The following is a 25,967-nucleotide window of genomic DNA, read 5'->3' as shown; positions in this document are numbered from 1 at the left end:
ATAATAAACTGGCTGCTGCTGCAGCTTCTGCTTCTTGTGGTAACAGAGACAGTAGTATCCTGACGGATATATTTTGCAAACCCACCTGTACAATAGTCTTCTCCATTGGTCCAGTTGGCATCCAGTGGCATTAAAGGGACACTGACAGGGCCAATAAGCATATTGAGGTATATATATGGCAGTACAGGTCTTATAATGGGTATTACAATCATCTAAGTATCCCCCCTGTCCACATTATACATACAGTAAACTTAAGTTTTATAACCTGCTCCAACGGTCTTCAATCTGCCCAAGGGGCGGCGTTTCACCTCTCTTGCGCCCAGCCAGCCTCCCCCAACTGCCGCTTTGAAGCGCCGCCCAGCTCATGAATATTCAGTTTGCTGGACGGCTGTCACGGAACCATGAACCAGACGTACAACAAGAGATAAGTGAAAATAAGAAGGCTTTATTGAAAATAAAGCTGTAAAGCAAAAGTCCAAACGGATGGTGAAACCGAAGCAGAGTCTTTGAGAGGCCAGGGGTCAGGAACCAGAAGGGTAGTCAGACGAAGCCAGGATCAGGAACCAGCAGGGTAGTCAGACGAAGCCAGGATCAGGAACCAGCAGGGTAGTCAGACGAAGCCAGGATCAGGAACCAGAAGCAGCAGCAGTCTTAGAAGCATGTGAACACAGGAGGACCAAGCAAGGAACTGAAGCCACAGACCTCCTATATATATGAGCTAGGCATCCAGCTCCTCCCAGTGGGAAGGAGGAGCCGCAGGGTGGAAGGCTACAAGAAACCCAGAAACCAAGATGGCCGCCAGCACATGTCAAACGAAGGAGAACAGCAAGAAGGTAAGACCATGACAGTACCTCCCCCTCAAGGGCCCCTCCTCCGCGGAGCAAAAAACGGTTTCTGAGGGAAGCGTGCGTGGAAGGCTCGGAGCAAGGCAGGAGCATGGACATCTGCGGAGGGAACCCAGGAACGCTCCTCTGGACCATAACCACGCCAATGGACCAAAAACTGCACCCGACCGCGGACCAGGCGTGAGTCCAGGATATTGCTCACCTCATAATCCTCACGATTGCCCACTCGGACCGGACGAGGCCGAGGAACCGAGGAAGTGAAACGATTACACACCAGTGGCTTCAACAGGGAGACATGAAACACGTTAGAGATCCGCATGCCAGGAGGAAGCGCAAGGGCATAGGCTACCGGGTTTACCCTGCGAAGCACTCGGAAGGGACCAACAAAGCGAGGCGCCAGCTTGGGAGTGGGCACTCGAAGGTTGAGGTTGCGGGTGGACAACCATACACGGTCTCCGACCTGGTAGGAAGGAGCAGGCGCTCGTCTGCGATCAGCCTGGAGTCTCTGGCGCTGCGCAGAGGCCTCAAGGGACTTCTGGATCTGTACCCAAGAAGCACGTAGGACGGAAAGGTGATCCTCCACAGCCGGAATATCCTGGGGAGAGAATACCTCCGGTAACACGGCAGGTTGGAACCCATAATTGGCCATGAAGGGAGACGTCCCAGAGGAAGAGTTCACCGCCGTGTTCCTGGCAAACTCAGCCCAAGGCAGGAGGTCAACCCAATTGTCTTGGTGATCGGAGACATAGCAGCGAAGGAATTGCTCCAAGGCCTGATTGGATCGTTCTGCGGCCCCATTGGACTGAGGGTGGTAGGCCAAGGTGAAGGAGAGATGAATCCCCAACTGGGAGCAAAAGGCGCGCCAGAACCTGGACACAAACTGACTCCCCCGATCCGACACAATCTCCTTGGGCAAACCGTGCAACCGGAAGACCTCCCTGGCAAAAATCGTGGCCAACTCTTGTGCAGAGGGTAACTTCTTGAGAGGAACACAGTGGCACATTTTGGAAAACCGATCCACAATCATGAGAATGACCGTATGGCCTCGGGATGCAGGGAGGTCCACAATGAAATCCATCCCCAGGTGTGACCATGGGCGCTCCCCGGTGGCTATGGGTTGCAGAAGGCCCAACGGAAGGTGCCGAGGGGACTTACTCTGGGCACAAACGGAGCATGCCGCTACATATGCGGCGATGTCGGAACGTAGGGAAGGCCACCAGAACAGACGTGAAACAGGTTCGCAACAACCGAGTGCGCAACTCCTCAGGCACAAAACATCTGCCGTTGGGTCTCCCAGAGGGAGCACCAGATTGATCCGCCAAAATCTGCTCACTCAGGGGAGAGGTCAGGCTGGTGCGAATGGCGGCCAGGATCTGATTCGGAGGTATGACCGAAGTCGGAATCGACTCCTCCCTGGACAGCTCGGAGTACTGCCGTGATAGGGCATCCGCCCTGATGTTCTTGGAACCGGGTAGGTAGGAGACCACGTAATTAAAACGTGACAAGAACAGAGCCCATCTGGCCTGACGTGGTGTCAATCTCTTGGCCTCAGAAAGGTAGGTCAGATTCTTATGGTCCGTCAGGATGAGAACCGGAACCACCGAACCCTCGAGCAAGTGCCTCCATTCTTTAAGGGCCTGCACGATGGCCAATAACTCCCTGTCACCAATCTGATAGTTGCACTCCGCGGAAGACAGTTTCCGGGAGTAAAACCCACAAGGAAGCAGAGGACCCTCTGGTGTTCTACGCTGAGACAGAAGGGCGCCTACTCCCGTCTCAGACGCGTCCACCTCGAGGACAAAGGGCAACCCAGGGTTGGGATGCGACAGAATCGGAGCCGACACAAAAGCGGACTTTAGGGCCTCAAAAGCTCGGATGGCCTCGAGCGGCCAGACCTGGGAATTACTGCCCTTCCTGGTCAGATCCGTGAGAGGCTTGGCCAGCATGGAAAAGTCCCTGATGAACTTCCGATAATAATTGGCGAAGCCCAAAAAGCGCTGCAGGGGACAAAGACCACTGGGCTGGGGCCACTGTAAGACAGCCGAAACCTTCTCAGGATCCATGGAGAACCCCTCAGTGGAAATGATGTAACCTAAGAAGGTTACCTGGGATCGGTGAAATTCGCATTTCTCAAGCTTACCGAACAGCTTGTTCTCTCGTAACCGTTGCAACACTCGTCTGACATCCAGAATGTGGGCCTCCATGGATTCAGAATATACCAAGATGTCATCCAAATAGACCACCACACACTGCTGCAACAGGTCACGGAAAACATCGTTGATGAATTCCTGAAAGACTGCGGGCGCATTGCACAACCCAAAGGGCATAACCAAGGATTCATAATGACCGGTCCTGGTGTTAAACGCGGTCTTCCACTCATCGCCCGCCTTGATCCTTACCAGGTTATATGCCGCCCTCAGGTCGAGTTTGGTAAAGACCGTGGCCCCTTTAAGGCGATCGAACAGCTCGGAAATCAAGGGTATCGGGTAAGCGTTCTTGATCGTGATGCGATTGAGACCCCTGTAATCGATGCAAGGCCTCAACTCACCGCCCTTCTTTTTCACAAAGAAAAATCCAGCCCCTGCCGGGGACGAGGATTTGCGAATGTGTCCGCGTGAAAGCGCCTCCCTCACGTACTCCTCCATGGCCTCATTCTCCGCTACCGACAGTGGATAGACTTTGCCACGAGGAGGAACGGCACCAGGTTGTAACTCTATGGCACAATCGTATGGGCGGTGCGGAGGTAGGGCAACCGCGCGCACGTTATCGAATACATCCCGGTACTCCTCGTATTCAGGAGGCAACAGAGAGTCCGAGGAAGTACACAGCAACTTGACAGACCCATGGATGCAACTAGCCCCACACTGCGGTGACCACGAGAGGATCTCGGCCGATCTCCAATCGAAAGTCGGATTATGCTTCTGGAGTCAGGGGTACCCCAAGACCACCGAGTAGTGTGGAGACGAAATAACCTGGAGGCAGACCGACTCTCTGTGAACGGCACCAATGGCTATCCCCACTGGAAGGGTCTCATGAGTCACGTGTGGCGGCAGAAGGGGTCTGCCGTCTATCGCCTCAAGAGCCAGTGGGGAACCTCGAGCCTGCAGAGGAATGGAATTGGCGGCAGCGAACACACTATCAATGAACAAACCACCAGCACCAGAGTCCACCAACGCCTGGGTCGTCACCGAGCCCCCGACCCAGGAGAGGACAACAGTGATCAGTGGTTTGTCAACACGGGAAACCGGGGACGAGGAGACTCCACCCAAGATCTGCCCCCGACAGGATCTCAGGTGCGAGCGTTTTCCCGGACGGTTCGGACATGCCAACCGAAAATGCCCACCGAGACCACAGTACATGCATCGGCCCTCGCGTCTCCGGAGTACCCTCTCCCCCTCGGACAGGCGAGCAAACCCCAGCTGCATGGGTTCACCCCCAGACAAGTCATCCCCAGGAGGCGTGGGAGGAGAGGGAGGCACGGGTAGGACAGCAAACGTAGGCGCCAATCTGTTAGAAGACCTCCGCAGGCTCTCCTTAAAGGAAGGTCTCTCCCTGAGTCTGGTGTCAATCAAAATCAGGAAAGTAATAAGAGACTCGAGCTCCACTGGTAGGTCCTTAGCTGCAACCTCATCCTTCAAGGCATCCGAGAGACCATGAGAGAAAGCAGCGACCAGAGCCTCATTATTCCAGCCCACCTCTGCTGCCAGGGTACGAAACTCAATGGCGTATTCAGCTACGGATCGTGAACCCTGTCTGATGGACATAAGGAGCTTCGCAGCAGAGGCAGCACGAGCCGGCACATCGAATACCTTCCGAAGAGAAGCAACAAAACCGGAAAACTCGGCAACCACCGGATTGTTGTTCTCCCATAAAGGGCTGGCCCAGGCCAAGGCCTTGTCCGAGAGCAGCGAGATCAAGAAGCCCACCTTTGATCTCTCAGTAGGAAAGGCATGTGGCAGCAACTCGAAATAAATGCCCACCTGGTTAAGGAAACCTCGGCACTGAGTTGGCTCTCCCCCAAAGCGCTGTGGAAGAGGGGCAGAACCGGTCATACCCCGAAACACCGCAGGCGCAACAACAGGTGTCGGGGTAGACTCTGGCGCAACAACCGGAGCGGCAGTAGGAGCGACAACCGGCCCATCGGCAACGGGAGCGAAATGAGCCGTGCGTTCAAGCAGGGTTAGCAACGCCACAGCGAACCGACCCAACAGGTGATCCTGCTGATCAAGTCTGGCAACCAGCATGGGTAGCGAGGATGGCCCTGTACCGTCAGAATTCATGGCTTGGTCCTAATGTCACGGAACCATGAACCAGACGTACAACAAGAGATAAGTGAAAATAAGAAGGCTTTATTGAAAATAAAGCTGTAAAGCAAAAGTCCAAACGGATGGTGAAACCGAAGCAGAGTCTTTGAGAGGCCAGGGGTCAGGAACCAGAAGGGTAGTCAGACGAAGCCAGGATCAGGAACCAGCAGGGTAGTCAGACGAAGCCAGGATCAGGAACCAGCAGGGTAGTCAGACGAAGCCAGGATCAGGAACCAGAAGCAGCAGCAGTCTTAGAAGCATGTGAACACAGGAGGACCAAGCAAGGAACTGAAGCCACAGACCTCCTATATATATGAGCTAGGCATCCAGCTCCTCCCAGTGGGAAGGAGGAGCCGCAGGGTGGAAGGCTACAAGAAACCCAGAAACCAAGATGGCCGCCAGCACATGTCAAACGAAGGAGAACAGCAAGAAGGTAAGACCATGACAGCGGCTTCTGCGGTCCCCGGTCTGAAGCGTTGCGCTTAACAGTGCCCTGCGCATGCGCCGGATCTTGTGAAGTCGGGGACAGTAAGCGCCGCCCAGCGAAGTGAATATTGATGAGCTGGGCGGCGCTTACTGTACCGGACTTCACAAGATCCGGCGCATGCGCCGGGCACTGTTAAGCGCAGCGCTTCAGAGCGGGGACCGCAGAAGCCGCCCAGCAAACTGAATATTCATGAGCTGGGCGGCGCTTCAAAGCGGCAGTTGGGGAGGCTGGCTGGGTGCAAGAGAGGTGAAACGCCGCCCCTTGGGCAGATTGAAGACCGTTGGAGCAGGTTATAAAACTTAAGTTTACTGTATGTATAATGTGGACAGGGGGGATACTTAGATGATTGTAATACCCAATATAAGACCTGTACTGCCATATATATACCTCAATATGCTTATTGGCCCTGTCAGTGTCCCTTTAAAGAAAGGAATACCGGGGGGGGCGTGGCCAGCAGCCGGCATGTAAGCACGCTTTTGTGAGCAGCTCCGCTTACCCTCATCAATCCTTCACCATCCTGACAAACTGCCGACTCCAGGCACAGAGTGGACGGTGTGTAGACGAAGGAGGAGACCCCGCACATCAACTATGGGGCCCAGCAAAGCGCAAACGGCTGCTGATAAGCTTAAAGAGTTTGCCAGGTTGGAGGCCCAAGGCGGTGCCGCGACCACAACTCCTACATGTGCGGCTGTTACCCGCGGGCAGGCTGCCCACCAGGCGGAAGCTGAGGATGGCGCCGAGCAGGAGTTCACCCTCAAGACAGCATATGAGCAGCTACTAGTAGCAATATCGTCATGCCAGACCTCACTCACTGGGAAGCTGGAGGAGGTGAGAGTGGATGTGGGCCTGCTCCGCCATGACATGCAGCAGCTGAGAGACCGGGTCAAAAATACAGAAGACCGTGTGTCTGCGCTGGAGGATTTGACCAGACCCATGGCAGGGAAGATGCAAGATCTGAAGCGATCCGTGGGCCAGTGGCAACAGAAATGTGACGATCTGGAAAATAGATTGTGCCGCAATAACGTGAGGATCTTGGGCCTACCAGAGAAAGCTGAAGGCAGAGATCCTGCGGCCTTCCTAGAGGCCTGGTTTAAAGAGCAATTCCCTGAGGCACCCTTCTCTCCTGCATATGCCGTGGAGAGGGCACATCGTGTTCTAGCCAGATACCCCCCACCTGTGGCTCCTCCTAGACCCCTTTTGGCGCGACTGCTGAACTGGAGAGACCGGGATCTTATCCTCAGCCAGGCCAGAAGCAAGCAAGACATCAGGCATGAAAATGCAAGAGTCTCCCTTTTCCCGGATTTCTCTGCTGATCTCCAGAAGAGGAGAGCCACATTTGTTGCAGTTAAACGTCGCCTCCGGGATCTTAATCTTCAATACTCGATGGCTTACCCAGCTCGCCTTAGAGTCATAGACGGCGATAAAACCGTGTTTTTCAGTGATCCTCGTGAAGCGGAGGACTGGGCCACAAGGAAATCTGCTCGCCCCGGACCACGCTGAACTCTTCACTGTTTGTTCACAGCAAGTATTAAATCATCCCCACATGTCTGACCCTAAGGGGACTTGATCGCGGATCCCCTGAGCATGATATTATTTAATATGTGATATAGCTGCGTATGGATGCATTCTCATGCTCTCGCTCACATCTGATGGCCTTATGTGAGACCTCACTTAAATATATGGGGTTTCCATGTATATAGCACTGGACACTTTGCCAATATGTCCCACTACCATGTATTAATCCTAGCAGTTTTGCATACCTTTGCTGAAAGGAGGGTAGGAGCACAACCTGTATGGTAATAACAACCATTTACACTATACAGGTCCCCGAGTTAAGGGCCACCAAGTTAGTCGGATCGGGATCCGACACTTTCAAGTTTATAATGTTAATGTTCAGTATTATGTTTTTGTATGCTCAAGCGTATATGTTTCAAGTATGGCCATCTCTTTTCATGATAGCAGCAGGGGAGCTTATGCTTCATATTGATCTAATATCTGAACCGTCAGTGCATGCATTATGGATGTGGGTATTTGCCCCTGATTCAAATCTAGTGATACCATGGCCTCCATAAGAGTGATGTCCTGGAATGTGAGGGGACTGGGAGATCCTAATAAGAGGATTGTGGTATTTTCCCAAATACGCTCCTTTAACCCACACATTCTGGGCCTCCAAGAAACCCATCTTACTCCGGAAACGGGGAATAGGTTAAAAAAGCCCTGGGCACAACATTTATTCAACTCATATGGGAGTTCTCACTCCAGAGGAGTGGCCCTGCTGTTCCATAGAAGTCTCAGATGCGAGATTCACTACTCAGCTGTGGATCAGGGAGGGCAGTACATCTTCATACATGTTCATATTAACTGTGTTCCCTATGCGATTGTCAACTTGTACAATTCCCCTCCTGCATCTCTATCCCTCCTACAAGCAGTCGCGGGTTTTGTGGCTAACTATCCCAATGCCCGTTTCCTATGTATGGGGGACTTTAATCAAGTAGTTAGTGAGGATCTAGACAGGTTTAGCTATAGAACTGACAGAGGGGGATTGGGAGGGAATAGCACGGTTCTCGCCAGAATATTGCAGGAGATGGGCTGGATAGACATGTGGAGAGCCAGGAATCCACAAACAAGGGAATACTCCTGTTTCACTCCCGCCAGGGCAGCTCTGTCCAGAATAGATTATCTGTTTGGTAATGCCATAGTGTATACTGACCTGGTGAATACCCTTTCTGGCTGTCCTTGTTCGGTCTAAATGACAGAATCCCTGATCAATTGAGGATGTTTTTTGAGACACAAGGCGAATCCACAGATGCTCTGTTGCTATGGGAGACATTGAAGGCGTACCTTAGGGGATGCATCAAGTCCTCCATCTCATACGTTAAGAGAGATTCGCAATGTAAGGAAAATGATTTACATGTCAGCTGTAGGGCGGCCGAGAAGGCGTTTACTGAGGCCCCCTCTGAAGAGCGCAGAGTAGAGTGGTTATCCAGAGGAAGAATGTACATGCTGCATCTGGAGGAAAAGAGCAAAAGGAAGCTCTTCTTCCTTAAGCAGCAGGCGTTTGAAACAGGCATTCAGACAGGGAAGCTACTGGTACTGGTATTGGTAGCACGCACCAATAATATGTCTCCCCCAGTACATACAGGAGAATGATGGCCGCATAATGGAATCGGTGCAAGACATATTGAAATGCTTCTATAACTTCTATAGGGACCTATATAAATCGGCAGTTACTTACTCAGGGCGAGATTTAGATTCCTATCTCGCTGAAGTGTCTCATCCTCGGCTAGGGGACCTAGATAAGGGTCTTATGGAGGAGGATATCACACTAGAGGAAGTGGAGCGGGCCATTAGGATTTACCCATAGGAAAAGCTCCTGGCCCAGATGGCATTCCGGTAGAAGTATATTCCAGATATGGGGAAAACCTAAACCCTCAATTGTTGAATTTGTACTGGGCGGCGCACTCTCGTGGCTCCTTGTCAGATTCCATGTATGACGCTTCTATTGTTGTGATCTTGAAGCCTGGCAAGGACCCATTGGAGTGTGGATCTTATCGTCCGATTTCACTTTTGAACCTGGACTATAAAATCCTGACCAGAATTCTAGCCAACAGGTTGAATAAGGTAATCACATCAATAATTCATCCTGATCAATCAGGCTTTATGCCTGGAAGGTCCACATCGGACAATATTAGGAGAGCTCAAGTGATTGCGCAGTTGGGGGCCGCTAAGAAAGAGAGATGGGCCCTGGCTTCACTAGACACGGCCAAAGCTTTTGATTCATTAGAATGGCCCTTTTTGACAGCCGTACTAGGTAGCTTTGGTTTCGGTCCTAACCATCAAATGGATAGAAATTTTATATAAAAAACCCATTGCCAGTATTCAACTGAATGGCTCTCACTCTGACAGGCTCCCTTTACTTAGAGGCACGAGGCAGGGATGCCCGCTCTCGCCCTTGCTGTTTGCGATAGCAATTGAACATCTGGCTATCATATTTAGACAGGACCAGGTCTATGCAGGAGTCCGTGAGTGAGATAGAGAGGATAGGATTGGACTGTATGCTGATGATTTGATCCTTTTTATGTCGGACCGGAAGTGTCTCTACTAAGAGCAATTGAAATCATAGAACGCTTTGGGCAATACTTCGGATTACACATAAACTGGGGCAAGTCTGCCATCATGCCTCTCTGGATGCACGATTGGCCTGAATGTCGATATAACCTGCCAGTAGTTGATAGGTTTAAGTTTTTAGGGGTAATAATCACTAAAGAGCCTCAGCTCTCCTACGTCTTGAATATTGAACCCTTAGAGACCATATTCCAAGATAAGGTGAGTTATGGGTAGACTGAATCTGGTAAAGATGGTACTGCTGCCCAAAGGTCAGTATTTGTTGTCCCACGCTTGTACGCCAGTTCCCAGGGGATTTTTTAAACGCATCCATGCTATGTTAACCTCCTTTGTATGGGGTAAATCCAGGAGCAAGCTCTCACTGTCAGTTTTGCAAAGATCGAGGCTGCAGGGAGGCTCTTCCCTTCCAGACTTCTTTCTTTATTTTATAGCAAGCCAATTTAGATTTCTGAGATATTGGGTCACTGATGCTTCTAGGCCAAACGCAGAACACTATCTACATGACTATTTGCAGGTCCCCACGCTATGGCCTGTTCTGGAAGGCTCTCGTCATATCCAAAAGGGTCTACTCCCAATCCATAAACTAGCCCATCAGATATGGCAGGCATCTAAGTTAAACTCCTACAAGGACTTGCCCAATGAAGTCCCCGTATGGGATAACTGTATGTTTCCTCATTTGGCAAAGTTAGAGGGTGTGTCTGACTGGAAGAGGCATGGGATATTGACGTTGGGAGACCTATATGAGAGTGGGAAGCTAAGATCATTTTCTCAGATCCAGGATAAGTTCCAGGTGCCACGCACTCTTTTCTTCAGATACCTTCAATTGAGACATGCATTGCAAGCCCAATTCAGAGGTGATAACAGGAGCATTTCTAAGTACCCTATCATAGGGGTTTTGAAGTCGCAAGGCCCTAGAGGCATAGTCTCTGCGCTGTATACACACTTGCTAAATTACCGCATGCTGGTGACCCCGTTGGCTGTCGAGGGCAGATGGAAATTGCTAATACCCTCTTTATCTTCTGAGGACTGGGAGGAGGCATTGATTGCTCCGACCAAGGTATCACCCTCCATAAACAATAGGATGATTCAGCTTTTTATCCTTCATTGCAGTTACCTCACACCCACTAGACTTCAAAAGATGGGTAGGATTGACCACTCCAGGTGCCATAGATGTGATGCCGAGGGAGCCAATTGTTGGCATATGATATGGGATTGTGAGATTATTCGTCAGTACTGGGTTTCAGTGCTGGAAGTCCTCGCAACTATGGTCCCTGTGACACTGCCGTTATGCCCCAAGATGTGCATCTTGGGAGTCATTGATGAAGAGTCGTGGTCACATTACCACAGAATCTTCTTAGCGGAAACACTATTTCTCGCCAGAAAGGCAATAGCCATAAGATGGATGGGAGACTCCCCCCCCCTCGAAGGGACAATGGCTCACTCTTGTAAATCACGCAGTCTCCATGGAGAACATTGTCTATAAGCATAGGGGGTGTCCACAAAAATTTGATAGTCTGGGGTGATTGGTGTACATCTCCACTCACCTTGCATACTTCGCGTCTGCACTCGACAGCTGACGGTCCACACTGATCCCCTAAACTTATATGCAGGAACTTTGCAGTGTTGTTGTCGCTGCTGATAATGTTGGAGCATTTCTGTGTGCGATATGTTTATCTCATGTATAATGTATGTCAGCCGAGTCGGTATCATGTGTTCTCCCATGTGGGACTCCTGATAGATATCAATGTCCTTATGTATCACTGATTTCTTTGTATTTCTAAAACGCCCCTGCGTGGGCTATCATGTTGCCATATGTATGCCATACTTGTGTCATTCTCTTTAAAAAAAAAAGAAAGGAATACCTGTTGGACAATATCTGAGAGCCAGGAGAAATTGTACCACAGAGGATGCTTTCAAAAGAGAAGGAGATGAACTATATAGACGCTTCAGAGCGAGAGGATACCCACGAAAATCTCTGAAAAGGGCATTAAATCGAGCAAAAAGTAAAAAAAGAGAGGATATCTTATCACAGAAAAATAGAGAAAATCCCACACAGGAAACCAAGATAATCAGATGTATCGGGACGTATGATGGCTGTCACCAACAAATAATGAGTATTCTCAGAAGACACTGGAAAATACTTATTAGTGATTCGGGTTTAAATAAAGTCCTACCACCTTATTCAAGTGTAACGTATAGAAGGGGAAAAAACCTCAGGGACCAATTAGTTCACAGTCTCCTCCCTAATACACAGATAGATAATGAATTATATCTGAAACCAAAAGCAACGGGCTCTTTCCCGTGTGGTAATTGCACCTTCTGAAAATACCCAAGATTAAGAAATTTTGAAATCCAGTGGATGGACGTGAATATGTCATTAGGGACTTTTTTAATTGTCGGAGTACTGGCATAGTCTATGTCGCATCCTGCACTTGCCTGAAACTATATGTGGGCAAAACGGTGCAGGAATTGAGGAGAAGGATTTCAGAACATATCAGTGCCATAAATACAAAAAAAGACACCTCCCTATATAGACATATTTCATATGTACACAATAACAATTTGGATGTTCAAAAAATTCTGGGGTCTTTCTAAGATAAAACTAGGCCCCAGAAGTGGGAATTTAGACCAGAAATTACTTCAGGAGGAGGTGAAGTGGATATATAAGTTACAGTCCTCGAGTCCAAATAGCCTGAATGAGGGCTTTTCGTACACTGCCTTCATTTGATCTACCTGCTAATTTGCCTGAATTTATGTTTGGAATATGGAATTTACATAATAACAAATTAATCTATTGTTTGAATCAATTGTGTATTCAGCCCATAAAATAGAATATATAAATCTCCTCTTGTACCTCTCAGTTCCTCACATTGATATGTATAAGTACTCTACCCAAACATAGCTAGTATAGAAGAATTTCATGTAGGACCATTATATATTGATTGTAGTAAGGTTTTCATCATTATTTATACTACACATTATTGATTTATTTATTGTAGTAATAATATCCAACAATACATTATTGGATTTAACCTCTTGGGGACACAGGGCGTACAGGTATGCCCTGATGTCCCGGTACTTAGGGACACAGGGCGTACCTGTACGCCCTGTGTACTTCCGATCAACGCCGTGCGGTGGGCGGTGATCGGAACAGAGTGCCTGCTGAAATCATTCAGCAGGCACTCTGTAATAATGCCGATAATTCAGACCTGCGGTTTACAGCGCTTTCGGAAGTTTCTGATCCCCACGGTCCGTAGCGCTCTGCTTGAAACGGCTGACATCCGTGCTCACAAATGTCACCCGTTTAACCCCTTCCATGCTGCGATCCGTAGGGACCGCTGTATGGAAGGGGTTAACAGGGCTTACATCACAAAAAAGTGTAATAGCAAGTGATCAAAAAGTCATAGGCACCTCCAAATAGTGCCAATCAAACCGTCATCTCATCCTGAAAAATATTAGCCCCTACACAAGACAGTCACCCAAAAAATTTATAAAACTATGGTTTTCAGAATGTGGAGACACTAAAGAATCTTTTTTTAATGATTTGTTATGTAAAACCGAAACAAACAACCAAAAAAAGTTGTCATATTTGGTATTGTCGCGTCCGTGACAACCTGCTCTATAAAAATACCACATGATCTAACCTGTCAGATGAATGTTGTAAATAACAAAAAATTTAAACGGTGCCAAAACAACTATTTCTTGTTACCTTGCCTCACAAAAAGTGTAATATAAAGCAACCAAAAATCATATGTACCGTAAAATAGTACCAACAAAACTGCCACCCTATTCCGTAATTTCCAAAATGGGGTCACTTTTTTGGAGTTTCTACTCATGGGGTGCATCAGGGGGCTTCAAATGGGACATGGTGTCAAAAAAACAGTCCAGCAAAACTTGCCTTCCAAAAACCGTATGGCATTCCTTTACTTCTGCACCCTGCCGTGTGCCCGTACAGCAGTTTACGGCCACATATGGGGTGTTTCTGTAAACTACAGAATCAGGGCCATAAATATTGATGTTTCTTGGGCTGCTAACCCTTGCTTTGTAACTGGAAAAAATGGATTCAAATGGAAAATTAGCAGCATCCTCTTCTAAAAGCTGATTGGCGGGGATCCTCGGTGTTGAACCCTTACGATCTGGTACTGATAACCTATCCTCAGAATAGGTCATCAATATTAATTAAAGGATAACCCCTTTAACATGTTTTACCTGTAAAAACTAATGCAATCACAGTAAAAACGCATGGGATTTTTGCTGCGCCTTTTGCACTGCATGTTTTATGTATTTTGAAAAAGCAACACAAAAGCTATTTGTAAACCCATCCATATAGCGATTTTCAAAGTGTAACAATATCACCTGTGCAAGATGACTGATTGAATTTATCTGCTATTAGGTGTCTTCCCCATGTATTCCAGCCACGTCTTGCCTCATATCATGTAAGGTCAGCAGTCTGTAATTTTTATAGTGCAAGCGTCACCTACAATCATGCAGATGGTGGGAAGAATGCATTCACTGATACAGCTATGTTGCTATGCAACACAATTAATGCAAGAAATATCTGCACATGTGCAGGGTGGAAACCACACAACACTGTATAATACACGTATAAATTAAATCTCCACCCTTGATATTCAATGATGAAATAGCAACAAGTTGTGCATACATCCTATCCACCAAAGACGGTTCCAAATAACACATAAGACCTCGTTCACATGGCTGTGTCCATGATGACATTCGTGACAAGATGGTCAGTGGTTAAGACCTGTGTTTGGTCTATGTGGTCTTTTTTTGTCCTCCGTGTGTAATCCCTATTCCATGGACACCACACAGTTGAAAATTAGCATCCTGGTTTTCATAGACCCATAGACTAGTATTATTATTTATTAAGCACCATTCATTCCATGGCGCAGTACATATAAAAAGGGGTATACATACATAATACAAAACAAGACAAGTTACAGGCTGGTACAGAAGGAGAGAGGACCCTGCCCATGAGTGCTTACAATCTACAAGGGACGGGGGAAGGCCACAGTAGGCGAGGGTAAAGCTGGTCATAGGGGTACAGCAGCAGGGTCACTGTAGGTTGTAGGCTTGTCTGAAGAGGGGGGTTTTCAGGTCTCTTTTGAAGGTTTCCACTGTAGGTGAAAGTCTGGTATGTTGGGGTACAAAGTTACAGAATATGGGGATGCATGGGAGAAATCTTGGAGGTGATTGTGGGAAGAGGAGAGTAGAAAAGGATGTCTTGTGAGGATTACATGTGGTAATGTATCGGGAAAGTTGCTGAGAGATGTATGGAGGGGAGCAGAATTGGGAAGCAGAGTCGAGCAGTAGAGTTGAGGATAGATCGGAAGGGTGCAAGGGTGCTAGATTAAAGGCCACAGAGAAGAATGTTACAGTAGTCTAGGTGGGAGATGATGAGGGCATGTACAAGCATTTTTGCAGACTCCTAGTTGAGAAATGCTCAGATTCGAGAGATATGGTGCACGAGGGATCCGTAATCTCAGACACGGTCCATGAAAACCACTTATGTGTGGGTACGTGTCATTCACTGACATGTAAAAGAAGCCTAATTGATGATGGGTACACAAGCACTCGACAGTGGAGACAATACATCCAAAGTGTCAGATACATTTGATTGCCACACCATGCTCCTCCCAAACTCCAAGCATCTCACATCTCTGTGATACTTAAAATAAATAGAGTGATTGGTGATACATTTAAAATACTTGATTTGCAAAAAAATACCGGTAACTATATAATAAGTAATATTACAATTAAGAAAGTATACATTAAAAAGTGTAAAATCATTCCTGTTGCGCTGAAAAAACTATCCTAGTCCAAAATAAGGAGAGGGGAAAAAGCCACTGCCAGACAACTCCGGTGGTAATTTATCACCAGTGAAGACAAAGGATTAACCATGCTGAAATCAAAAATTCTCGACCCCAACATCTGTAGTTAGGGTAAACTCAGGACAACACATTAAAATGCATTTTAAATGGTCAGATAGTCCTAATGAAAATGGGCGAGTTCGGCCAAAGTTCATCTGATGTGTATGGGCAGCTTTAGTAAAGGAACATTGTGATTTGCTACTTTCTTGTAGGCTTCAGGAAAGTACATGAGAAACTTCAACTCTGACAGTAAATAGTGAATCTCTCACCTTTAATGTGCTACGCTTTAGTCGCTCCCTTAGAGACCGTAGCACAGGGGTCTCAGGAATTGGAATCCTCTGTTCACTTGCAGGGACTTTCTCTTCTCTTTGTGTCTGACTTTCTGATGCATCTCCAGATTTGCTTTTGGATCTTGATTTCATGGGCTTCTTTCGAGAACCCTTCTTGCTTGATCGTGCAGTCGCGCTCTCATTGCTCTGATTCAAAGAACGTTGGGTTTCTCTCAGGAAGAAGAACATGACTTTTCTGTCTCTCTACTTGTATTAGTTGTGTCTGTCTCTCTTTCTAACCATGCACTAGACATCCACTCGAAGAACTGAATAGACTTCATACTGTCCAACTGTTCTTTTGCCTGCTCAAGTATTGCATTTCAGAAGATGAAACCTCCACATTTATTATGTATGTCACAGAGTAATTACCAAATAGGTTTCAACAGCCAAGTGTCGCAATATACGGTAAGACACTACATAAATTTTAGTCTGGTCTCACACAGCTCCATACCAAAATCAACTACTGGCCCTCTATTGAAAATGAGAATCCTAATCCTAAACACAGAATGTAGGGTAAGATTCCACACAATGAGTTTTTCTTAATTATAGAATATGCCTGGTAGTTAGCAGATCATGTGTCTCTTTAATTATGAACAGATAACAAGCCTCAGCCTCTGACAAGGTAGGGAGCTGTAGCTGAGAAATCATTCCCAGGTTTCATCAAAGAGTCAGATGACACTGGATCGTCCAAGCGTTTCTGTGAGGCACAATCTGCTGTACAATGAGGTCACAGCATTCTGTAGTAAAGAGCCAGAAAGTCGAATAAAATATTTATTAACCTATTGTAATGCCAAACAAGCACTGTTCACATGTAAATACAAAGAAACGAAATTTACCTCATTCACTGTTGATGTCAAGACAGTGGAACTGATACCACACACATTTACAGTATATACAGTATGTTAACCTCTACATGTCTATTTTGCCTTTGAGGTATATTTTGGGAGTATTTCTTGACATACACTTCCATCGGAAGGCTGATATATATTCCATGGTATACACAGTAGGCATTTTTTAACACCTTAACACTACATGATGTGCTATTACATCATGGTAAGTGGGTAATAGTATGTCAAGGTGAAGGTCAAGATTATGGTGCAGGCCCTGAAGTTGTGGTCACACCATCTGCAGTGGGAGCTGGCTATAATATATGGCCAGAATTGGAGATAACACTTGTTCTGTCACCCCATCAACCCTCTCTCACCCGGAGGCCTAACATTATCAAGATGTCTGCCACCTTACTAGACTGATCAGGTCTTGCATTTTGTTGACAGGTATAGTACACTGAAATACAGAGGCATTGCATTGCAATTGCAATATTATATGAGCGATCTGGTTCATACATATGGGAGGTAAAACCTGCCAAAATTAAAATGAAATTGAAAAAACTAAAATTATAATTATAGTGAAAAAACTGGGCACTCTCAAGATATTAGAACCACACAGAAATGTATTGACCTGTTAAACAACATTAATGGCAACAGTAATAAGAATACAATAAAAAGGATAATACCCTCGTGTTAAAATGACTATAATGCTCGACAAATAATAGCATGTATTGTAATCGCTGAATATATTGGTGGCATATAAGACTTACTGGTCTGGATAGTGCACCAGTATATTAGACCCAAATGGCATAAAAAAACAAATAAAGACATAAAACTATGTGAATGCTAGAAATCGATAAATAAATAGAAATATTCGCATAAATATCAGCAATATTTGTGATATTTTTGAATATACAATATTCACAGGGAACGTGATAGCTATAATAATCGTATAGCTCACTCCCTTCTGACACAGAATAGTTCCAGACTTGAATAATGCCAACAAACTTCGTATGTCCCGAAATAAGTCCAGTACAATATGTAGTTGGAGGCAACGTTAATTTTTTTGTGTCCCACACTGGAAAGTTGTAAACCAGCAAGATGTAGCAGCGTCCCGCTATATATTCAAACCAGCGGCGTCCCACTGGAATATTAACACTGTGATTTTAATAAATGTTCTGCCGGTAAAGTTCGAAAAAAGTCTTACCGTATTGCTTTTCTCACCACAAAATCACTCTACTGAATGATTCTATATGGGTAGAAACCAGTATTGTCCGAGCGGTAGTAGTTTTTCGCTTCCCACGCTGGTAAATGTTTGACACGTGTAGACCGATCCTTGCTGTAAACTATGGTCTTTCGAAATTTCTTTCTCATTTACCCTTTACGCGTTCGTGAACAATATTTACTGTGAGAGTCCGGCAATATCTTCCGATTTCCAGTGTTCAAAGGTTCGGGGTCCTGTCTTAGCTAGACGCGTTTCGGGGCTTTTAATCGCCCCTTCCTCAGTAGCTACCAGTCCCCCATAAACTCCTTCCTTTTATAGTGAGAAGATGTATTCACAAAACCCGACATGGATCTTTTTTTATTCATTTAGAATATACATTTTTCTGGGATTTGCATTCAATCTTATAATTCATTGTACTTTTTAGTTATAGCCTACATTTCCAATACAATATCTTTATACAAGCCATTATACATTGCCGTTTCAGATGTATAAATAAAATAAAATATACCTTTAAAAACATGTAAAACAGTTAAAAACATATAAAGCAATACTATATCTAAAAAAGCTTCCAATACATTTAAGTGTCTTTCTCTGTTGGTTCTTCCACACTAAAAAACGCATCTGAACCCTTGCGGTTTTGATGCGGTTCCCATGCGTTTTTTCTCAAAATCATCACATATCAATTGTTTTTGCTGCTCTATATCTATTAGGTTGTGGACTAGACTTTGATTCTATAAAAATTTAGCCATCTGCCACTAATTAAAAATGGAGAAATTCTAATCAATCGAAGTTTGCATATGGAAAACTTTTTCATATAAAACCTTCGTACAAAAGTACCATACCCTAACTTTCCCATACAGTAAAATCCTTTTCTTCCTGCATAGAGAATCTCTGCACGTGCTCGAAATCCTCACATCGTACACATCTTCGATATTATCTAGAGGTGCAGAGGTAGGGAATGGTGGGAGCCCACTGCCAAGGGCCAACCCACCTGATAGGAATACTAGGTTGGGTTGACCTTCAGCAGGGGGCACCCACCCTTACTTCATAGGAAACCAAACAGCTCAAATTCCGCATTTAATCCTCCTGGGAGTAGAGTGTTCAGTAGAAAAATACGTTGTGTCTCTAACCATGACATTTTACTGATATGATTGTCCCCCCTCCAATCCCTATTCACCTTGTCAATAGCCGCAAATTTAAGGCCTATTGGATTTTTATTATATGCTATTCTAAAATGATTGGATAAAGAGTGTGTATCCAATCCTTTTCTAATATTGGCCATATGCTCCGAAATGCGTTTTTTCAGTGTCCTTTTTTCCCCTCCCCACATACTGTTTACCACAAGGAGATTCTATGATGTATATTACATCAGTAGAATTGCATGACAGAAACTCTTTGATTGAGTGTTTATGTTTATTAGTAGTGGAAATGATTTCGTTAGTTCTACGTGGAAAATCTGTAACTTTACAGTTTCCACATTGCCCACATTTAGGCTCCATTCACACGTCCGCATTTTCGTTCCGCAAGAATTGCGGACCCATTCATTTCTATGGGACCTGGAATTGCGGATCCGCACTTCCGGGTCCGCATTTCCGTTCCCGAAAAATATAGAACATGTCCTATTCTTGTCCGCATTTGCGGACAAGAATAGGCATTTTCTATTAAGTGCTGGCGATGTGCGGACCGCAAAATGCGGAATGCACATCGCCGATGTCCGTTTTTTGCGGATCCACACACACGGACGTGTGAATGCAGCCTTAAAGAAACCATTGCTGTTCACCCACCCTTGGACTGAACATTAGTGATGAGCGGGAGGTGCCATATTCGATTTCGCGATATTTCGCGAATATTCGATTGAATATTCGTATTATATTCGTCGAAATTGAATATTCATAATTATTTCATTTATCGCGAATAATATACGATTAAATTAATCGTACGATTTATTTTTATTTATTTTTCTCTATAAGGCAACGTTCCTATGACTATGGCTAGGCTAATATGTGTATTTTACGAATATTCTTAATATTGCTCTAACTTCGTCTTTTAGAATATTACGAATATTCTAAAAGACGAAGTTAGAGCAATATTAAGAATATTCGTAAAATACACATATAGATTGTAATTTAGCTAATATAGTGCTATAATTATTTATTTTTTTGTCTAATTTTTTTTTTTTGCCTCTTCTGCACTTCAGTTTTGGAAAATATGTACACTATTAAAAAAAAAGAATATAGCACTATATTAGCTCAATTGCAGTCTATATGTGTATTTTACGAATATTCTTAATATTGCTCTAACTTCATCTTTTAGAATATTACGAATATTCTAAAAGACGAAGTTAGAGCAATATTAAGAATATTCGTAAACTACACATATAGACTGTAATTTAGCTAATATAGTGCTATAGTATTTTTTTTAATAGTGTACATATTTTCAAAAACTGAACTTCAGAAGAGGCAAAAAAAATTAGACAAAAAAAAAAAAGATTAGAGCACTATATTAGCTAAATTACAGTCTATTGGTGTATTTTACGAATATTCGTAATATTGCTCTAACTTCGTCTTTTAGAATATTCGTAATATTCTAATAAAAGAAGCTATAGCAATATTAAGAATATATTCGTTATTTTGAATAATTTTTTTCGATGTGTACTGTTATCTCACTTAATCGGCATACTGCTCCCCGACAAGCGTCCCGTCACCATGGGAACGGCTGTGGGTTATATAATATACCATCGGATCTGCACTCAGATCCGATGGTATATTCTAACCCACAGTTGTTCCTATGGTGACGAGGACGCTTGTCGGGGAGCAGTATGCCGAACATATGTACTAGTTGAAAAAAAAAGTAAATTCTAAATTACGATTTTTTTCTCTCAAATATTTGCTATATTGAATGAAAGAAGTAGGGTCACGGGTGGAATCAATCGATTTACCGTATTTTTCGCTTTATAAGACGCACCTGATGATAAGACGCACCTAGATTTTTGAGGAGGAAAATAAGAAAAAAATTTTTTTAACCAAAAGGTGTGCTTTTGGAGGGGTTTTGAACTAATGGTGGTCTGTGGATGACGCACTGTTATGGGGGGACCTGTGGATGACGCACTGTTATGGCAGGACCTGTGGATGACGCACTGTTATGGGGGGACCTGTGGATGACGCACTGTTATCGGGGGACCTGTGGATGACGCACTGTTATCGGGGGACCTGTGGATGACGCACTGTTATGGGGGGACCTGTGGATGACGCACTGTTATGGGGGGACCTGTGGATGACGCACTGTTATGGGGGGACCTGTGGATGACGCACTGTTATGGGGGGACCTGTGGATGACGCACTGTTATGGGGGGACCTGTGGATGACACTGTTATGGGGGGACCTGTGGATGACACTGTTATGGGGGGACCTGTGGATGACGCACTGTTATGAGGGGGATGTGTGGATGATACACTACTACGGGGGATGTAGCATCATATATAGCATCTTATGTAATGGGGGTCATTTTTTTCTCTCAAATATTTGCTATATTGAATGAAAGAAGTAGGGTCATGGGTGGAATCAATCGATTTACCGTATTTTTCGCTTTATAAGACGCACCTGATGATAAGACGCACCTAGATTTTTGAGGAGGAAAATAAGAAAAAAAATTTTTTAACCAAAAGGTGTGCTTTTGGAGGGGTTTTGAACTAATGGTGGTCTGTGGATGACGCACTGTTATGGGGGGACCTGTGGATGACGCACTGTTATGGCAGGACCTGTGGATGACGCACTGTTATGGGGGGACCTGTGGATGACGCACTGTTATCGGGGGACCTGTGGATGACGCACTGTTATGGGGGGACCTGTGGATGACGCACTGTTATGGGGGGACCTGTGGATGACGCACTGTTATGGGGGGACCTGTGGATGACGCACTGTTATGGGGGGACCTGTGGATGACGCACTGTTATGGGGGGACCTGTGGATGACACTGTTATGGGGGGACCTGTGGATGACACTGTTATGGGGGGACCTGTGGATGACGCACTGTTATGAGGGGGATGTGTGGATGATACACTACTACGGGGGATGTAGCATCATATATAGCATCTTATGTAATGGGGGTCACTATTCACACAGTAACAATATACTGTGACACATATGATACTGTGACCAGCATAAGATCATCTTATGCTGGTCACAGTATCATATGTGTCACAGTATATTGTCCCTGTGCGAATAGTGACCCCCATTACACCACAGGGCACACAGTAGATTTTATATGTAAAATCTTTTAATGGCGGAGGGAGCATGACCGAGTGAGTGACGTCACGCGCCGGCTGGACCGCTGCTTTCATAGTGAGTACTTCTATATGTAAAGTCTATAATCTTCAAGCAGTATCTCTGCTTTAAACTAAGGCAATCCTCTGTAGCAGTACAACTCACTATGAAAGCGGCAGGCAGAGCGGCAGCGTAACCTCGCGATTCTCACTCATTCACGCTCCTCCCACTTCCTTCCCATGAATGAAGTGGGAGGAGCGTGAATGAGTGAGAATCGCGAGGTTACGCTGCCGCTCTGCCTGCCGCTTTCATAGTGAGTTGTACTGCTACAGAGGATTGCCCTAGTTTAAAGCAGAGATACTGCTTGAAGATTATAGACTGTACATGTGATAATTGCCGTGAGCGGGGCCCGATGTATTACAGTACAGTTACTGCACCGGGCCCCGCCGCGAGTGTTGCCAGCCTCCGTCCCCTCCTCCCACCTCTCTGATACATCGCGGCTTGCGATGTATCAGCGTGACCAAAGTAAACATGGCAGTGTTTGCTTTATAAGACGCACTGCCATTTTCTCCCCACTTTTGGGGGGGAAAAAGTGCGTCTTATAAAGCGAAAAATACGGTATATTCGAATTCCCGATTTGTACCCGAAAATCTGAAACAACGCGATAGTATGACGTAATCGCGTCACAGGACCTGGTTTCGGTTTCACTTTGGTTCATACTAGAGTGGATTGGAATTTGTCTTCCGAAAATAAATTCTTATCGAAAATATGGTTCGAAAAACCTTTAATGAGGATGAAAAAAAAATTATTCTAACTGTAAGTAATATTGTATTACAGTACTGTATTTTATTATATATTGCATGCATGCCAGAACAATATTTTGCAACACTAGAACAATGTATAAATTATTCTTTTGTGGATCGTTTGTTGCAAAATATTTGTTTATGCCAATAAGAACTACATTGATTATTTTTTATTTATTTTTTTCTCCCCCCCCAATAAGGGTCCATTCACACGTCCGTGGTGTGTTGCGTACCCGCAAATTGCTGATCCGTAACACACCCGGCCAGCACCCGCTATAGAATTGCCTATTCTGGACATGTTCTATCTTTTGCGGAGCTGCGGACCGGAAGTTCGGGGCCGAAACCCGGAAGTTCGGGGCCGCGCTCCGCAAATGTGGAAGCGGAGAGCACATAGTGTGCTCTCCGTTTCACGTCCGGGCCCATAGAGAATGAATGGATCCGCACCCGTTCCGCAAAATTTTGCTGACGTGTGAATTGACCCTAGTAGATATTACAGATTGATGCACTAAGGGTACTTTCACACTTGCGGCAGTGTGATCCGGCAGGCAGTTCCGTCGTCGGAACTGCCTGCCGGATCCGCCGATCTGCCGCTGACTGAAAGCATTTGTGAGACGGATCCGGATGCGGATCCGTCTCACAAATGCATTGCAAGGACGGATCCGTCTCTCTGCTTGTCATGCGGACCGACGGATCCGTCTTGTACATTTTTACCGATCTGCGCATGCGCATGCCGGAACGACGGATCCGGCATTCCGGTATTCTGAATGGTAATTCATTCCTACGGCGTTCAGGCAAGTCTTCAGTTTTTTTCGCCGGAGAGAAAACCGTAGCATGCTGCGGTTTTCTCTTTTGCCTGATCAGTCAAAACGACTGAACTGAAGACATCCTGATGCAAACTGAACGGATTACTCTCCATTCATAATGCATGGGGATAAAACTGATCAGTTCTTTTCCGATATAGAGCCCCTGTGACTGAACTCTATGCCGGAAAAGAAAAACGCAAGTGTGAAAGTAGACTAAGTATTCTTGTTACTTCGCAGCACCATGTCAGTAGCATGTATGCATGGACAACAGATAAATATCTATCACATGCACATAGCACGTCCGTTTTCCTGCCATACAATATATACCACACACTATATACCATACACACAATATATATACACTACTCAAAAAAATAAAGGGAACACAAAAATAACACATCCTAGATCTGAATTAATTAAATATTCTTCTGAAATACTTTGTTCTTTACATAGTTGAATGTGCTGACAACAAAATCACACAAAAATAAAAAAATGGAAATCAAATTTTTCAACCCATGGAGGTCTGGATTTGGATTCACACTCAAAATTAAAGTGGAAAAACACACTACAGGCTGATCCAACTTTGATGTAAAGCTCTTAAAACAAGTCAAAATGAGGCTCAGTAGTGTGTGTGGCCTCCACGTGCCTGTATCACCTCCCTACAACGCCTGTGCATGCTCCTGATGAGGTGGCGGACGGTCTCCTGAGGGATCTCCACCCAGACCTGGACTAAAGCATCTGCCAACTCCTGGACAGTCTGTGGTGCAACGTGACGTTGGTGGATAGAGCAAGACATGATGTCCCAGATGTGCTCAATTGGATTCAGGTCTGGGGAACGGGCGGGCCAGTCCATAGCATCAATGCCTTCGTCTTGCAGGAACTGCTGACACACTCCAGCCACATGAGGTCTAGCATTGTCTTGCATTAGGAGGAACCCAGGGCCAACCGCACCAGCATATGGTCTCACAAGGGGTCTGAGGATCTCATCTCGGTACCTAATGGCAGTCAGGCTACCTCTGGCGAGCACATGGAGGGCTGTGCGGCCCTCCAAAGAAATGCCACCCCACACCATTACTGACCCAATGCCAATCCGGTCATGCTGGAGGATGTTGCAGGCAGCAGAACGTTCTCCACGGCGTCTCCAGACTCTGTCACGTCTGTAACATGTGCTCAGTGTGAACCTGCTTTCATCTGTGAAGAGCACAGGGCGCCAGTGGCGAATTTGCCAATCTTGGTGTTCTCTGGCAAATGCCAAACGTCCTGCACGGTGTTGGGCTGTGAGCACAACCCCCACCTCTGGATGTCGGGCCCTCATATCACCCTCATGGAGTCTGTTTCTGACCGTTTGAACAGACACATGCACATTTGTGGCCTGCTGGAGGTCATTTTGCAGGGCTCTGGCAGTGCTCCTCCTGTTCCTCCTTGCACAAAGGCGGAGGTAGCGGTCCTGCTGCTGGGTTGTTGCCCTCCTACGGCCTCCTCCACGTCTCCTGATGTACTGGCCTGTCTCCTGGTAGCGCCTCCATGCTCTGGACACTACGCTGACAGACACAGCAAACCTTCTTGCCACAGCTCGCATTGATGTGCTATCCTGGATAAGCTGCACTACCTGAGCCACTTGTATGGGTTGTAGACTCCGTCTCATGCTACCACTAGAGTGAAAGCACTGCCAGCATTCAAAAGTGACCAAAACATCAGCCAGGAAGCACAGGAACTGAGAAGTGTTCTGTGGTCACCACCTGCAGAACCACTCCTTTATTGGGGGTGTCTTGCTAATTGCCTATAATTTCCACCTGTTGTCTATCCCATTTGCACAACAGCATGTGAAATTGATTGTCACTCAGTGTTGTATCCTAAGTGGACAGTTTGATTTCACAGAAGTGTGATTGACTTGGAGTTACATTGTGTTGTTTAAGTGTTCCCTTTATTTTTTTGAGTAGTGTATATAGATTGAATTTTATGTCCATGAGCTTATTTTGTTGGACCAAAGGTATTTGCTTGTTTATTTAGCGTTACCCAGGGTGCACCACGAGGAAACCAGCTTTACACCCCATACCGTACCGTCACTT

The 25,967-nt window shown here is 45.8% G+C and overlaps 1 protein-coding gene across 1 annotated transcript in view; it reads right to left on the bottom strand.

The window, feature by feature from the left end:
- Positions 1 to 16,273, bottom strand: part of LOC121003076 (calcium-binding protein 2-like) — a 115,999-nt gene extending 99,726 nt beyond the window's left edge. The window contains exon 1 of the mRNA XM_040434644.1: positions 15,919 to 16,273. Within this exon, the coding sequence (XP_040290578.1) occupies positions 15,919 to 16,167 (249 nt within the window). The 5' untranslated portion in view covers positions 16,168 to 16,273. The remainder of the gene's footprint in view (positions 1 to 15,918) is intronic.
- Between the last annotated feature and the right edge of the window lie 9,694 nt (positions 16,274 to 25,967).

The sequence above is a fragment of the Bufo bufo genome, chromosome 6 (genome assembly GCF_905171765.1).
Source record: "Bufo bufo chromosome 6, aBufBuf1.1, whole genome shotgun sequence".
NCBI lineage: Eukaryota > Metazoa > Chordata > Amphibia > Anura > Bufonidae > Bufo > Bufo bufo.
This window is presented reverse-complemented; position numbering and strand designations above follow the sequence as displayed.